Source organism: Momordica charantia (genome assembly GCF_013281855.1).
Source record: "Momordica charantia cultivar OHB3-1 chromosome 9 unlocalized genomic scaffold, Mcharantia_2.0 BLBB01000009.1, whole genome shotgun sequence".
Classification (NCBI taxonomy): domain Eukaryota; kingdom Viridiplantae; phylum Streptophyta; class Magnoliopsida; order Cucurbitales; family Cucurbitaceae; genus Momordica; species Momordica charantia.
Window position 1 is genome coordinate 7,230,959 of NW_028275167.1, and position 17,378 is coordinate 7,248,336.

Sequence of the window (17,378 nt, forward strand, 5' to 3'; positions counted from 1 at the left end):
ATAAATGAGTCTTTTTTAGGGTAAATTTACTCTCATTTATTTTAACTATATATATAATCAGCAGCCAAAACATTACCAAACAAAATAAAGGACTAAAAAGTGTGTTTTAATTTATATATTTTAGTATCCATATTTTTTTTTGCTACTTTTTAATAAACATTGAAATGACTACTCATTTTTTGCTAATTTACATTTATTTTTTTTAGATAAAAACATAAATAAAGTATTTGAAAATAACAAATCGTCTAAATTTATATACGAAAATATAGATGTTAAACTAGTTGAATAATGCTCGAGTTGTTACTATATATTACTTTTAATTTTGGTAATGTAAAATTGTGTTAGGTGCGTTGAGATGAAAGCCCATAATTTTCGGTGGGTTTTTACATTAGGGTATATTTGCCCTACACATATTGGGCCTTAAAGTTAAAAACCACATGAAATTTGAGTTCTTGTGAGACAAATTTAAATTAATAGTTGTCAAACCGAGCATAGCTCAAGTGGTTAACACACTTGTTTCTGATCAAAAAGTCATAAGTTCGAATCCCCACACGCGTAGTTGCTAAATTGATAAAAGTAACGACACAGAATAGAAAATTTAAAGATATATATTAAAAGAAATAAAAATACAGACACCAACGAGAGGACATAATCTTAAAAGTTTAAAGATTCACTACAAATTACATAGACTAAATTGAACATGTTGAAACTAGAATTATTAAAATGAATATTTTAAAAATACAGGAAAAAAAACCAAGTCAAAATAGTATTTTAACACTAAATTTATATATAATTTAACTTATAATTTACGAAAATGACTTTGAGTGAAAAAAAAAATTATTTGGTAAAAAGAAAAAGAAAAAAAAACCCATAGACACTGAGATTCAAATACCAAAACCCAACACACTTCGACGAAACCTCAGGCAACACAGCCGTTCTTCTTGGTGGAGTAAGAAATTCTGTGCGGCAAAGCTAATTTCCGAGCTCTCCTCAAAGCCATTCGTTTCCAGATACGTTCAATCTAAGGTAATGAATCTCGTTTGAATCATGAGTTACTGTTGGCTATTTTTCTATATCCATAAGTTTCTTGTAGAATTTCTGTTTCGACCACGTTTTTCTGTTTTTTTTCCTCGAGAATCTGTATTCGGGGAGTTCCTAGAGTTTGAAAGTTAGTTTTTATGCGAATTTAGTCTCTTTTAGTGAAATGGGTCTTCGTTTAGGGTTTAGGGTTTTTGTGATTGTGATTCTGCCGCGCTACTTGAGTTGGCGTTATGTTTTCTTTTATTGGGTGCAATGTAATTACTCGACTTTGATAGACGGCGGCAGTGGGAAATTAGGGCTGATGCTTTTGTGGGATCTGATATGTTAGTTTATTATTTTATTTTGCTTAAGATCATAAAGGAAGCCGCGTTTTTATATTTCTGTTGTGCATCTTCCATTTTGCGGTGATGTGGTGTTATGAAACGATAACGAGTTCAATTTTATGATTTTCTTTGGTTTTATGATCCTTTTCTGTTCATTCAGAGTTCAGTTCGTTCTTTGTGTATTTATCACCATTTTTCTGCGGCATACGGTACAGGATAAGATTGCATGCTTAGACTAGGTAGATGATTTGGATGTACTAAATTCTTCTTTCTCTGAAGCTACAAGTAATGAGCAAGAAGAAGAATCCACTTGTATTCTTGGACGTTTCAATCGATGGGGAACCAGTGCAAAGAATTACTATTGAGGTGAGTAAATAGACCCAAAGGATAATCTTGTTAATGTCTTGGGTCGCTTTCCCTGTTGGAAGGAAGCATACATATTTTCCATGCTTCATCGCTGATAACTTGTTCGTTTTTAAACAATGCAGCTCTTTGCTGATGTTGTTCCTAAAACTGCAGACAATTTCAGGGCACTCTGTACAGGTAAGTTTTAGGACTTGTAAATTTAAAATCTTGTTACTGATTAAGCAAGAAATATCAAGAATGATCTAAGCTTGGTACTTTTTCTAATCTTCATTTATTTAATTCTTAATCTTTTTTATATCAGTTTTCAAAACCATCAATAGATGCCTGATATAAAGAAAATATTCTTAGAAATCCTTTTTTTTTGTGTGTGGGTAATCTAGACATGTCCGATGGTTGTAGTTGTATGCAATAGTAACAAGTCCACAACTAACTATTAATATAATTAATTCTCTGGTAAGGGTAAGACGGTGTAATAATGGCGAATACAGCTTTTTGGCCCTTCTCTAATGACATTGCCTACCTCAGCATCTTGTAAGAACTTATTGTCATTTCTTGTCTTTCATTATAGGTGAGAAAGGGATTGGGAAGACTACAGAGAAGCCTCTTCACTTCAAAGGAACATTTTTCCATCGAATAATTAAAGGGTTCATGGCCCAAGTATGTATTGCGATTTGCGTTTGTTTTTTGCTTTGGTCATCGTCATTAAACACTGATCCTGGTACAAATAAGCAAACAAATGTAGGCTTTTGATTCTCTTATAATAAAGAACTAAATAAAAGAATAAATGCTTTTGATGCACGAATGACTTAAATATTTGTAAAGACTTGCAGTGAAGGCTTCTCTTTTGATGTGATAAATGTAAGCTTGTCTTTAATATGAGTGAAAAAGAAAATTAATACATCGGTTTTTTGTTGTTTCTGATAAATCTGATAACGGAAAATTTTAAATGGTTGGTCAATGGAACTTCTAGGCATGTATTTTTTTTTTCCTTCAGAAAAGATCACAATCTTTTTCAATGTAAATTAATCATTTGATTTCCCATAATCATGCCTTTGGACATTTCTGTTATCACTACCGGGTTTTTTTATCTTGGAATGTTAGGTACTTCAGAAGTTTGACATACTGCTTTTTGCTAAATCTAGGGCCAAATATCGTATTTCTCCTTAATATTCTCTCAATACCAAATTTTCTTATTTTTCTTTGCTTCTACAGGGTGGTGATTTTTCAAGGGGAAATGGTATGACCTTATTTCTTGTCCATGAATCATTTGAAGGGAAGTTCTTTTCTTCTAAATCCAATTATTTAATGCTTGGCCATCTAATGGACAACATTTAACTACCTTATAGGGACTGGTGGTGAAAGTGTCTATGGAGGAAAATTTTCAGGTATTTACCAGAGTACATTGAGCTCTTGTCAAAATATATGTCCATGTCGTGATCATACAAGTTTGCAAAACTGCAGATGAGAACTTCAGACTAAAACATGATGGGCCTGGCATTCTTTCCATGGCAAACAGCGGTCCAAACACAAATGGATCACAATTCTTTATAACGTTTAAGCCCCAACCTCACCTTGATGGGTAATGTGTATTTTCTTGTATTCTCCTTAGTTTCTGAAGAATAATTTTCCAATCATCCTTCTGTCCTCTTTTCACAATACCAAGAATCGAATCAAAATGATACAATTTTGTGGTTTGTGAATATGTAGATTCATTTGGCTTGTTCCTGAATTTTTGGACAGGAAACATGTTGTCTTTGGTAAAGTTGTGAAGGGAATGGATGTTGTGAAGAAAATCGAGCAGATAGGAACAGCTGATGGGAAACCTGGGCAGCCTGTGAAAATTGTAGACTGTGGTGAGCCATTAGAGAGTAAGGGTCAAATTGTGGTGAGAAAGGAAAAAGGTAGTGCTAATGTATGTTATATTGGGTCCACCAAAGCAAGAAATAAGGAGTTTCTTTTTAATGCCTATGCATGGTCGTTTGACCTTTTTCAGAGAAAAAGAAAAAGTTGAACAAGATTACATCTTCAGAATCTAGCTCTGATGACCAAGTGAGAGGCAGACAGAAGAAGTCCAAGGACCGAAAAAAGAAGAGAAGAAGATACTCGTCATCTGATTCATACAGCTCTGATACTGAATCAGATTCGTATTCGTCAGATTCAGATTCGTCACTTTCTGATTCTAGTTCCTCGAGTGATGGAAGGTACAGGATCACTGAATCAGATTCTTATTCTTCAGAGGTTCATCACTTTCTGACTTTAGTTCTTTGAGTGATGGAAGGTACAGGAAGAGGAGATCCAAGAAAACAGCAAAACCCCAGCATGGAAGGAAAAGAAAAGGTCGACAAAGAGAGAAGAGAGGTCGATTAGGAAAACGTTCAAAGCGCAAGGCTAAATGGTTGGAGTTATATGTTTATTTGGGCTATAGCTTTCTTCTTATCTCTGTAATATTCTTTCAGTACGTCTCTGGACATTGATAATAATTTGCCTTCAGGAGCTCTGGGAGTTCAACTGACACAGGGAGTGAGAGTACAAGCGGTAGCAGTAGTAGTTCCGATAGTGACAGAGTTGATCGCCGTGCTGCTATCCGTAAAATCAAAGATTCGATGCATTCTGAGACTAAATCAAAAGGAATTATTGGTATAGTATCTCATCCCATTCATATATGACTTTTGTTGGGATTTATTACAAGTCCACATTTTACATTTCCACGATGATGATACTGCAGTATACACTCAGATGGTTTGGATATTGCAGATGAGAAGGAATCCTTGAATCCTGTTACTGAGACTGCTGTGGAAAAACAGAAAAATCAGGACGTCAATTTATTACAGGAAGAAGGTGAACTGTCCCCAAAGCATGAAGATATTCTGAACAATGGTCATAAAACTGAACCTGTGCAACTTGAGAGATCTGCTAATCAACGCCCTGTTTCAGATGGCTCTAACTATTCCAGGTTTCTACTTAATTCTCGTTTCCTGCTCTTTGTTTCCTTCTTACATTGTTTTCCCTTTTCATATGAATTGTTCTGAGTTCATATACCAGCAGTTGCTTCATGAACTCATACATATGTGACTAACAGGAGCCCTACCCCTGAAAGGCCAAGAAACAGCCCCAGGGGCAATCTTAGTAGAAATGCTGATAAAACATTTGGAAGTCCTGGTATGAAGTATGGCGAGCGGAATAGGACAATGCGTTCACGGAGCCCAGTTCGTAGTCCTGTTAGAAAAGCTCCTGATCCTTCTGCTTCTAATCATGGTCAAACTTCATCAAGAAGCCTCTCTCCAAATGGCACTCCAAAACGTGTTAGGAAGGGGCGTGGTTTTACTGAGCAGTACTCATTTGTGCGTCGTTACCGAACTCCATCACCTGAACGTCCTCGCAATTATGGTGGTAGAAATATTTATGGAAGAAGTCGTAATGGGTAAATATTTACTTTAAGATATTAACTATATTAAGCAAGAATTTGGAATTTAATTATTTCATTTTGTATGAACTATGAAGGTATTCAAGCTACAGAAGCAACCGCGATTGGTCACCTGATAGACGATATCGGAGCCCACCTAGAGGCAGGAGCCCTCCAAGGTTTCTCTCTCTTTATGTCTCTCATTCACGGTCACACACGTTCACACAAACCCAGAAAAGCCAATATGACCCTTGTACAAAGCCTATCTTTTGTTCTCGAGGTCAATTACCTGCGGGGCGTAACTTACAACTAAATGACAAATTTTATTTGGAAGTTGCATGGGGGAGCCTTCACTTTTTCCCCCAAATATTGATACAATAAATATATGTTACCCTAAAGCTTAAAAACAACCAATGATTACACCCAAGAAAGTTTATTATTTTCACATGCAACATAATTAGTCTCTAATGTATAAACCATTAAAAACTTGAGTCATACATTTGCACATGATTTAACAACTATTTTTATTAAATTTATGTCGAATGATATAAATATAAAAATGTTTAGGTGAAGAAGACCAATTAGAAGCTACGAATTTGTTCAAGTTCCACAAATCTTCCATCTCCTTCCCTTTGAAAAAATCCTATTGTTTTATTCTATCTACAACCCCCAAAGCAGTGCCCTCACACCATCCATTCATCCAAAGAATTTTCGGCTGCTCTTTATGACTATTCACAAAGTAATTGAGTGATGTTTTCTTTTGCCTTGTTGTGGCTGACTAGAAACGTTGGAAGATAGCATTCCAGCAGAAGGTACTTTACAGGCAAAGAAAGAAATAATGATTTTGGCATTCTTCATTTCGGTACCACAGTACAGTAAATACGAATTTGGTCTAAGCATCATGTTAGGTCATGGTCACCTTTGTAGAATTCCCGTTTTAATGCCTTGAGAAGAAGAGTCCGTATAAAAGGAAAAACTTGGTTTTCTAAGCCCTTTTCTTTTACCAGACTGCTTTCACCACCTCAAATGGCAAGTCTTCTCGTTTCCATAAAAAAACTATACAATACAACGATTTAATGGATCTGTAACCTTACATTAGACTAACATTGCCACCAGTCTTTCTGCATCTTCAAGTTCCCCCTGCCTTTCAACGGTTCCAACTCGCCTATTCTAGCCCAGTAATCTTTGACCAGGAAATCTATTGGAAGGAGCCCCTTGCTCGATCTCAGAAAAACCTCCAAGAAATGAAGTTCCACCCCCTACCCATCCTCCCCAAAAAGAACAGAACTATCTTTACCTACTTTTAAGGGCAAGTGGGGTTATCCACCAAATTTTTTCATTTTTATTCTTTCAAGGGCTTCTATTAGAAACATCTTTAATGCTGTTGTGTAGACCAACCATGATGTATGACCCCATGTATACTCACCAAACCAAAGAGGATTAGCTCCTAGTGGAAACCTCCACAACTATTTTGCTAACAACAGCTTGGTTCCTCAACCTAAAATTTCCCAGGCCAAAGCCTCCTCCTTCCAGTGGTTTTGAACAATCCCACTTGACTTGATTCGCCTCTACCTTCCTGATTTTGGCACCTACAAAAAGTCTCAATCTTCTTTTCCAACTGCTTAGCAACCTTACAAGGTATTCTTAAGATAAAAATAAGATGGAATAACCTTCCATCTTTTGTACTAACATCTTTCCACCTTGATAGTTCCGTGGAAATCCTCCCAAGTACTAGACTCCAGAAAGCTGAATACGAGACACTCCCTGCCCAGGGATCATCTAGATACACCAATGCAAAATTTGTGCTAGCTAGATCAGCACAAGCTTGCTGCGATCCTTCTAACTTCCTCAAGATTAACTTTAACGATGCTTTCTAGTAGAGATTCACTCCAGTTTTTCTCCACACCAGAAACTTTTAAAAAGGTCTCCCTCACCTGCCTCAGAAGTTTCCAACTCTGTTGACCTTAAAAAATAATAGAGTATTATCATCTATAAATTGAAAACGGGTTTATGGTAAATTCTCTTTTCCAACCTGAAACCCTATTGAAGACCAAAAACCATGTTTCTGTCCAGCCTCCTACTAAAAACATCTGCCACAATCTAAATCGCAATTGCAATGAGAGATAGTGATAACTGGTCAAGTCACCTTGCCTTCACAGCTCTGCCTCTAGGTCACAGGCAGGGATGCCCATTGTTTCCCACTCAACTCCCATTTCCTCAGATGAAAATTTGAGAATTCTCTTTACAAATGAAACTTCTCATCCAGTTCTTCCATTTGCTATTGAATCCTATCGCTTAATTCCTACTGTTATTCTGGGCATTTAAACGAATTCAGTTATACTACTGTGAATTGATAATTGTCATAAAAGAAAATTAGTTTAGGTTGGAAAAGAGGTCTACGATAAAATAATTGTTTTTCCCCTTAAATTCTCCTTTATATTTAGTACCTAGCCTTTTATACGTTTTTCTCTTTATATATGTAATTTATTTGAGTTGGAATTTCTGTGCATCTAGATACCGGAGGAGGAGCCGAAGTGTTTCACGCAGTCCAGAGAGTCACCGTGGTCGTTACAAAGATCGTAGCAAGAGTAGGAGTCCAGTACGAAGCCCTAGCCCTTCAGAAAAGCGAACTCAGATAAGTGAGAGACTAAAATCACGTCTTGGACCGAAGAAAACTTTTTCCCCAGAGAAAGAAAGGTCGCGATCGGGGAACCGCAGCTTGTCGCGTTCGAGATCTCCAGACAAACGTCGTGACGCAGCTAATTCTGCATCTCCCAAACGGTCTAGATCCAGATCCAGCTCCTTGTCTGGACAAAAAGGGTTAGTTTCATATGGAAATGGTAGTCCTGAATCCTGATAAGGGGATAATCTTGTACTAATTAATCTGCAAGTTAAAATTATAGGAATGCTAAAACGCTTGTCCTTCCTTAGACATGATGTTTGTAATTTCTGTAGTGTAGTGAACTGTCTCTTGATTTTTTTATATTTAATTTTGCTTATGTTATTTTTTTAGCCCAACACTTCATAACCTTGACTGACTTCTCTGGGGTAGTCTTCATATTTTGACCTTAATTTTGATTTGTTCATATAGGTCTAGCAATGTACTTCTTTCTGGTTGTGGTTGGTGCATAAATTAATAATTATTAGGGAGAAAAGACTTGGAAGAAAATTAAATATATAATATATATTTTTCCTTTAAATATTTAGTGCTCATTTTGAAATGGTTTGTCCTATAGATGTGGTGTATTCAAGTAGATTTAGCAATCTCATGAATCACTGTCCTTTCTGCAAAAAGTACTGTTGCTCTATAATGTGTCAAATGATGTTTTTTAACCTTAAGGTGAGATTTTTTAAGATAAAGATTAGATTGTTACAAATTTTAAATTAATGCAACTAAATTATTATATAATATAATTTAGTGGTTAAATTATTGCTTGCATTAAATTGTTACGGATTAAAATTTACAAGTGTACTGGTTCCTTTCCAAGCATTTTCAGCAAAATTTGAAACTTTTGTCATTTTATGTATAGAAAGGGTAAAATTATATTTTTGTTGTAATTTTATATTGTCCCTTTCTAAAACTATATTTATTTCCTCCAGCTGGAGCTTTTCTATACGTGCCACCATTAAGCTATTTCGAAGAATATGGAAGTAAGATTAGATTATTTGAATTGAAAATCTATCTAACAAGCAAGTTTTTGTTGAAGAAATTTCGGAAATAGGTAACAATGGTGGAATAGTAAAATAAAATTATAGTAAAATAATTTTCATTTTTATCTCATTTCTTTCGATCACAATTTTAGTCCGAAAAACTATGTTGTGATAGTCTCCTGTATTAATATTTGAAGTATAACCTTGCCTTAATAAGTACAAGGTGTTCAATAGAAAGTAGAAAATGACAAAAAAAATTTCGAGCCACATCAACATCATTTAATGATGTGGATCCAAGGTAAAATTGTAACGTGAACAAAAGAATAAGGGCAAAATATATTTTTGGTTGAGGTAGGTGTCTACTTGGTCACTTTTGGTCCCTTTGAGGTATATGTCTACTTGGTCCTTGAAGTTTCAAAATGTACACTTTTGGTCCTTGAAGTTTAAATTAGGTGTCAACTTAGTCCCTAAAGTTTTAAACTGAACACTTTTGGTCCCTGAAGTTTGAGAAATAGTTTTAAATGATCCCTAATTTTTTTTTACTGTTATTAACTAATATTAAAATGACATGGCAAGTTGCAATTTGTCACGATATTTTAAACTGAACACCAATGCAATTTACCACGTCATTTTAATATTAGTTAATAATAGTAAAAAAAAAGTTAAGAATCATTTAGAACTATTTCTCAAACTTGGGAAATTGAGATTTTTGACCCCTTTCAATAACCACTTTGGACTTTTGACCCCCTTTTGATTTTTACCTATTTATGACCCCTTCACCTCAGATTTCTGACCCCTCCCCTTATTTTGCTTTGTAAAATTACCAAGTTACCCTCAATTTAAAAAAAGAAATCAAACACAACCCTCCCCTCCTTTCCCTCCCTGTCTCGGTCCTTCCCCTCCCTCATTCACTATCTCGTTGTCCATCTCAGTTTTCATCCCGGTCTCTCCCTCACAACCAGAAAATTCATCTCCATCGTTTCTTCTTCGTCTCCCTCACTTCGTCTCTATCAGAGCTTCCCCCTTCCCTAATTGAGGTAATTTTTCTTTCGAACTCGCGATCTTATTGTGAATGATTTTCTACCTTTTTTTCTTCGTTCTTTGCGTGGGTGTGAATGATTTCAACATTCGGCTCTATCTGAAGTAGCCAAGGTTATTATGAAGTTTGATTTATTGTTGCTTCCATTGTTTTGTTTTAATTTTTGACTTTCAGGGTTCCATCTCGGCTTTAAGCCCGGTGGATTTAGGACCGGGATGAAACCCTGAAAGTCCATTCCAGAAGGATGGACTTTCTGGATTCCATCTCGGGCCTCATCCCGGTTCGAAATAAATCGGGATGAAGACCGAGATGGTATCCAGAAAGACCATCCTTCTGGAATCCATCTTGGGACTCATCCCGGTTCGAAATGGACCGGGACGAGGCATAACATATACATACATGGAGAAGAACGAAAAAAAGAAGGATAGCGAATGAGATCGAGAGCATAACATTGAGAGCGAGACATCGAGAGCGAGATATCGAGAGCGAGACAACGAGAGCGAGACATCGAGAGCGAAGCATCGAGAGCGAGACAGCGAGATCGAGTCAGTGAGAACGAGTCAAGGAGAGCGATACAGCGAGATCGAGACAACGAGAGCGAGACAATCCCTATCCCGGTCCCAATCCCTATCCCGGTCTACCCCAGTTTATCCCCATCTCGGTCCCGGTCCCGGTCGTATCTGGACATGAAGGACCGGGCTTGAGTTTACCTTCTATCTCGGTCTCAAACCCGGTTCTAAAGTTCATCCCGGTACCAATCCCGGTCCAAGATAAATTCTAGACTTCATTTCTGTTTTCCGTAAAATAACGTTTTTTTCCTAGAAAAATGATAAAATTTCGTATCATTACAAGTTTGAAGAAGTACAATATTCTAAAATGATGAAATGAACATACCTATATTGTGAAAACAATGGATTCGAGATAACGGATTATGTGGGGATCGATCGATTGGATAATGTGGGCCAACAATCACGTGGAGAAAATCTTGAATATTGGAAAAAAAAACGTGACTTGCGTGTGTGTGGTGATTTGGAGTTGAAAAAACAAAATGAGAATTGTTAAGTTGGTGGTTGGTGGGTTGGTTGGAAATTTATTATATCATAAATGCATTTATTATGAAATGAGGGCAATTTCGTCAATTTACATGATAAAATAAGGGGAGGGGTTAGAAATCTGAGGTGAAGGAGTCATGAATAAGTAAAAAACAAAAGGGGGTCAAAAATCCAGAGTAGTTATTGAAAGGGGTCAAAAATCCCAATTTCCCCTCAAACTTCAGGGACCAAAAGGGTTCAGTTTAAAATTTCAGGAACTAAGTTGACACCTAATTTAAACTTCAATGACTAAAATTGTACATTCTGAAACTTCAGGGACCAAGTAGACACCTACCTCAAACCAAAGACCAAAAATGCATTTTGCCCAAATAATAATTACTTGGAAAATATTTAAAATTTAATTGAAGGTATATGACTTTCATACAAACGAGTGGGCCATATTACGATACACAAAAGTCATATGACACGTAGGTAATCATTATTCAATTATATTACACGTGGGCGTTTCCTATTGGTACAGTATGGTAGCCTTGAATCACCTGATTTTTCCCCACGCGCTGCGACGTTTCCACATTGAAAACGCGCGTACGAACGAAGAAAACAAATCGGACTTTGAGAGCGAAGGAGGAAAAAAGAAAAAAAGATGCATACTTTCTTCTCATCGGAAGACCTCCCCGACAATTCCTTCTGGCAGATTCCGCCGCCGCCTCCGTCTTCTCCGCCGTCGCATTCTCCTTTCCGATCGGCGGATCCTTCGTTGACGATGAACCGAAGCCCGTCCGAGTGGGCGTTCGAGAGATTTCTCGAGGAAGTTTCTTCGTTGCCGGTGAATAGTTGCCCTTCCACTACCTCGGATCGCGTCGCGGTTTCTCCGGTCGACGTCGCCTCTCCTGCGTCTCAGTCTTCCACTTCGAAGCGCGACGAAGCCGATGATGAGATTGTGGAGATCAAGAAGGCGGATTGTGATCATGATCGTCCTCACCCAATTCCGTCGTTGGATCCGTCGAAAATGGCTCGGAAAAATTCTGATCAGTACCGTACGTTTTTGAAGAATCAGCTCGATATGGCTTGCGCGGCTGTGGCGCTATCGCGGGTGACTATTTCTGTTTCTCCTCTCTTTAGAAACTGATAGGTGTACTGAGTGAATTGTAGTTTGATGAATTTGTGTTTTGAAATGTTGAGGTCTAATTGTGTTTTGGAACAAAGTTGAGGAACTTCGTCAGTTTCTTTTGAAAGATAAGTTTTCGTTTTGGGATTGCAGGCCGCGTCTTCGGAGCCCAAAGGTCCAGTCCACGCAGCCGATCATCGTGGGCAAACATCGAATGGATTCCAATTTGGTTCGCACGCTCAGGGCCAAGGTAGTTTCCGGTCAGGCAGTCTACGGATTTTTATATATCCCTGATTTATCATTGTTAATGCTCATTGAGTAGTTAATCTAGTTGTAGTATCTATGGCTTTCGTTTGGGGTTTTCTAGTTGGTGTGGGAAAAAGTATTGAGCAACCTCTTGTACTTGAGAGAATATCAAGTACGTCCTGTCAAATTTGTGAATAAGCACGGAGATTTCTTAGGGTGTATTTGAGAATGATGACTGAAGGAGTGATTTTGAAAAAAGAGATTTATGAATAATTAATTTTCCAAAATCACAACCCAAGTGACATTTAAAAATTAATTTTAAGTGATTTTACGTTTTCCTAAAATCAATTTTTTAATTTGTTAAATATGATCAATGGAAATGGAATTGATTTTGGCAATGGTAAAATTGATTTTGTCGTGCCAAAATCACTCCCAAATACACCCTTAATGTCGATACATTCCTTTGAACACCCTTGCTCCCAAGTGTTGATTTTGTCTTCTGAAATTGAGTTTCCATAATTATGAATTATGGTCTGGAAAGTTGTCAGATGTCATGGCAAAATGATATGCAACTGACTTTATTCACTCCACTTTGGTACTATTGAATATCTGGACTCTTTTCAATAGCTCCATGATTGTCATTTGTTTGATATTTGATGGTGTTCATCTCCTGGTATGTTCATCCATTCGTGTCTCGCTCCATTCTGAGAAACAGAGCTTCTAGTTAAATGTGCCCAAGATAACATTAAATATATTTTTAGGTGATCTTATATTATAAGTTAGAGCGCTATACTTTATGTATCTTGTCCCATCTTATCATTGGAATTGTGTGCTATATCTGTCATATCACTTTTGCTCTATGGTGGCTGTAGGTTCTGATCGGGGCTTTTCAACAAAAGAAAGTGAGGCTAATGGTAGCCCACTTGGGATCCCATCCTTACCAGCAGTGCCTAAGAAACTAGGGCTACAAGCCGCCCAAACAACCAGTGGATCATCAAGAGATGAGTCTGATGATGATGAGCTTGAAGGAGACATTGAAAACATTGAGAATATGGATCCTACCGATGCAAGACGCGCTAGGAGGTAATTCTAGTTTGTTCTGTGCAACTTTTTGTTCTTGCTTATGAGCTATGTCAATTTGTTAATCCTGTGAACTGTCCAGCTTAAGAATATGACTCAAGCAATGGTCATACTCGGATTGATGTTTTTCTCTTATGCTCTTCTATTTTTTTTTTTCACCCCGTATAGTTTTTAGAGTAGGTATTGTTGCCACCATACCTTTTTTGATGATGTGAGTTCATTTTTCATGAGCAAAACTTGTTGACCTGGAAATTAGAGTCTTATATCAAATCCTCTCCACAATCTGCTTGTATCTTTGTTAAAAAAAAAGATAGTTCGAGTCTCATGTTCAGATCAAGTATTCTGGAAAATAGCACCAAATAGAAAATTTCTGTAATTTATTTCGAGTTGAGATTTGATATGCACATTTCAGTTCATTTTTTAACGTAAAACAACTTTTCTTTTATTGTTGCTATTATCGAAGTGTGTTTTTTCATCGCTATTGGCTTTTGGGTCAGAAGGATATCTCATCTTCCATCCTTTCTTTTTACTCTTTTTAGTAAATATTCTTATCTTAATTGAAGAATTTTCATTTCTAATCAGTAAATAAACAAATTATAGAAAGGAAGGAAGAGAAAATGAAGGCCCTATGCTAAAAATCAATCCTTCTACCCAATTTGTAGCCCAGTCCTAGCTTTACTCACTTGACATTGATGGTGGCCTAGGATGTTGTCGAATAGAGAATCAGCAAGACGCTCCAGACGACGGAAACAAGCTCACTTGAATGAACTTGAGACACAGGTACAGCGAAATGTTTAGCTCTCATATGTTTTGGGTTATTTCTCCCTTTTTCTTATTCTTATTAAATATTTTTTCTAAATGTGGTTCCTTTTGTAAAGGTCGGTCAACTAAGGGTTGAACACTCTACTTTGTTAAAGCGTCTCACAGACGTAAATCAGAAGTACGATGTGGCAGCTGTTGACAATAGAATTTTGAAAGCTGATATTGAGACTTTAAGAGCAAAGGTTAGTCATTATTGGGGTTCTTTATGTACGGAAGGAATGGGAAAGCTTACAAAAAAAGAAACATGACATAAAAAACCTAAAACAAGGAAAGAAATGACTTTGACCATCTAATCAAAGGAGAAACCAGGCATCTACCCATCTCCCATGCAGAATAAATTCAATTTCCGATGTATGCCTCTTCACCTTCCGTTCCTCAAGTCTGTTGGACACTTTTTTCCCAAAAACCTCCTTTCTTTTCTTTAACTTCCCTCCAATTCTTCGCTATCCAAAAAAAAAAAAAAAAAAAAACTTCCCTCCAATGCTTTTTTTGGTTCATGTTTTTTTTTTTTTTCCGTTCAAGAGTACCATCTCTACGTCTTTGAGGTTAAAAAGGAAACTGCTTTGTGTATCATAGGTTCATTTTTTGTTGGTTTCTAGAGAACAATTGAAAAACAGCATCTATGTCTGGTTCAGATGCACGTTTCTGCTGTTTTTTTTTTTATTTCATGAAAGATGAACGAAAACTATTAAAAAATGCACAACCACAGAACTACACTATTATACAATTATATTGTACCTCAATGAGCGAAGGTACATAGAAAAAAGAAACCACCTTACCTGTCAGATGGCTTCTTTGATGCATATTGACACACCTTGACAATCGAGGTACGTCGCGGGAAACTTCAAGAAACTATCTATAAGTCTGTCTTCATTTTTTCAATGGGGATCAATGCATCACCATTGGTGATGCCAGTAGGTGGGCATTACTAGCCCTTCAAGAAACTATCTATAGTTGAGATAGATAAAGCCCCAATTAGGAGAATTTGCCACAAATTTGTTAAGAAGTCCTTGAAGTTGGAGAAGTTGAGACTTCTGACAGTAGATGAAGATGATGCCATGGAGCTAGCAGAGTTGGACTGACAATGGAGCATGAGTTATAAATGAGGACTATGTAGAATATTCGGGAATACGCTAAGGTTCTTGGTGAAGTGGATTGAATTGGCCACTCGTTGTATTTCAGAATGGTTTTTTTAATAAATGCATTTTTAGTTATGCAGGTTTCACAATTTTTTTCCCTCTAATTTTTAATATCTTACGATTTAAAGCTTGAGGTTTCTGAAATAACATTAGTTTTATATTAGCTACAATAATGAAAAATGGTTTGCCATTTTTATATTTGCTTATGTGATCATTTTTTCTCTCTCTGTTCACCCTCTCTATATCATCCTCTGCTCCACTCTAATTTCCCACAACCTCTGCCGAACCAACCAAAAAAAATCTTCTCTGTTTCTTATCCGGCAAGAACAACAGAAAAAAAAGACCCCTGTATCTATCATCTTCTGTGAGCAAAAGAAAGAAGGATTTCTCATCTTCTCTCCTCTTTCACTCGATCCTTCACGCTCGCACCGATAAGAAAAAAAATAAATTCTCCATTGTCCTTTCGACAGCCAACAAAAAGGTTTCTCTATTTTGAGCCAGTTCTGAAATCTCATGATTTAAATCGTAAGATTTCGAAATGTAGGAATCAAATAAAATTATTTGTAAAACTTCATGGTCCAGAGGTATTGATCTCAATTTTTTTTTTGTTCGCATATTTTATCTGTGTATAATCTAGGAATAGAATTATAGAACGAAATATAAGTATGAAGAAGTACAAAGTCTAGTATAGTTTTAAAATTGAGATAATTTTAATTACTGAAAGACACTCAAAACACTAAAGAACCATCGAGGAAACCTCGAAATCAAAGACAAAGAACCACCAAGGAAACAAAAAAGTTGAAGGCAAAATTCAAATGCCAAGTATAAATGAACTATTGAGGAAACAACCGAGGAAAGACTGCTTATTTATTCATTGTCTTTCCTCAGTCATCATCAAGGAAGCTTTCCTCGATTGTTCTTCAGTTGAAGAATCAATGAGGAGAAATCTTGTGCTTCCTTCTTTTACGAGGCTACATGTGTAATCTCCTTTCTATTAGATGGTAAGTTGTTTTCTTTTTGTTAGTATTTTCACCCTTTCCGTACAAAAAAAGCCCCTGCTTATTGCAATGGTATCTTGCTACTTCCAATTGCATATAGGAGGTCAAAATTGCAACTGCATGAACTGTCAATTCCAATTACATGTGTATGTTTGCTCCACGGCCTGTGTTTATAAGGATGTTAAAGCATGTCAGCGATTAGTTTATTAAATGAAAACACATCGGTGATGTTGACTTGGTTACTTCTCACATCTGTTCTGCTCTTGCTTTCAAATTTTCCAGAACTAGGAAATTTTTCCATAGAGAGAGAATATTACATTTATGATGCCTGCCGTTTTGTTTGTGGGAAATCATTAGGATATTTGTGAATATTGTGAGTTAAAATTTTCAGGTGAAAATGGCTGAAGAAACAGTGAAGAGAGTGACAGGAGTGAATCCACTGCTTGTTGCCATGTCTCAGAGCCATATGCCATTTGTGAATAGCCAAATGCCTATGCAATCCAACACCCAATTCTTCCACCAAAATGTATCTGCATTTGCCAGCACCACCCCTCCACATCACCACAATTTGGAAGCCCCTCCACTTGTTGGAAACTCGCAGAATGACGTGGCAAGCAAAATGACTGATTTGCCCTCTGCCCACCATATATCTGATGTTGATCATGTGCAGAAGCAGTCCATGCATGGCTCCATGTCAGGTTGGGATGCAGAAGCTTCACCTGCAGCAGCAGCAGCAGCAGCACCTTCAAACCACAAGAAGAATTGAAGAATTGAAGAACTGAAATGCCTAGTTTTTGCAGCAATTTTTGCTCTTGAATTTTCATTGGGCTTGTGGGCATTACAGGGATTAATAAGAAATGATATAACACTTACATATTTATTCATTTCATGCTCCACTTCTCTGTACTAAGACTCGGATCTCGTTTATTAACTAGCTAATATTTTTTTTTTGAAAAAATCAGTTTGGTAGTTCCACACTGAGCTTTATTGTACTAGAGTGGTCATTTGATTTTCGTTTGTGTCATGGTGCCACTGCTCCCAAAACCACAAAAACAAGGTTGCAGATAAAGATTTGTTACCATGGAGCATAATTAGAAACATGTGAAATAT

At 36.8% G+C, this 17,378-nt stretch overlaps 2 protein-coding genes across 5 annotated transcripts; both read left to right on the forward strand.

Moving 5' to 3' along the window:
• The first annotated feature begins 866 nt into the window (after positions 1 to 866).
• On the forward strand, positions 867 to 8,137 carry LOC111022841 (Cyclophilin-like peptidyl-prolyl cis-trans isomerase family protein). Of its 2 annotated transcripts, none has more exons than XM_022300116.2 (15): positions 867 to 1,026; positions 1,644 to 1,730; positions 1,853 to 1,907; positions 2,299 to 2,387; positions 2,943 to 2,967; positions 3,077 to 3,115; positions 3,192 to 3,309; positions 3,471 to 3,631; positions 3,724 to 3,931; positions 4,009 to 4,125; positions 4,222 to 4,367; positions 4,485 to 4,683; positions 4,810 to 5,151; positions 5,232 to 5,312; positions 7,648 to 8,137. In XM_022300116.2, the coding sequence occupies exons 2-15, from the start codon at positions 1,653 to 1,655 to the stop codon at positions 7,988 to 7,990; spliced, it is 2,001 nt and encodes a 666-aa protein (XP_022155808.1). In that variant the 5' UTR covers positions 867 to 1,026; positions 1,644 to 1,652; the 3' UTR covers positions 7,991 to 8,137. The 2 variants fall into 2 exon arrangements, with proteins under 2 accessions (XP_022155808.1, XP_022155809.1); XM_022300117.2 differs by having other exon boundaries at positions 4,015 to 4,125.
• A 3,323-nt stretch (positions 8,138 to 11,460) lies between these two features.
• BZIP25 (basic leucine zipper 25) lies at positions 11,461 to 17,260 on the forward strand. 3 transcript variants are annotated; one of them, XR_015787085.1, is made up of 7 exons: positions 11,461 to 11,968; positions 12,137 to 12,233; positions 13,102 to 13,312; positions 14,014 to 14,089; positions 14,188 to 14,313; positions 16,159 to 16,271; positions 16,660 to 16,797. XR_015787085.1 is itself a non-coding variant. In XM_022300120.2 (6 exons), the coding sequence occupies exons 1-6, from the start codon at positions 11,519 to 11,521 to the stop codon at positions 17,032 to 17,034; spliced, it is 1,335 nt and encodes a 444-aa protein (XP_022155812.1). In that variant the 5' UTR covers positions 11,466 to 11,518; the 3' UTR covers positions 17,035 to 17,260. The 3 variants fall into 3 exon arrangements, 2 of the variants coding, with proteins under 2 accessions (XP_087973160.1, XP_022155812.1); XM_022300120.2 differs by lacking the exon at positions 16,159 to 16,271 and having other exon boundaries at positions 11,466 to 11,968; positions 16,660 to 17,260; XM_088117034.1 differs by lacking the exons at positions 14,188 to 14,313; positions 16,159 to 16,271 and having other exon boundaries at positions 11,463 to 11,968; positions 16,660 to 17,260.
• Positions 17,261 to 17,378: the final 118 nt, after the last annotated feature.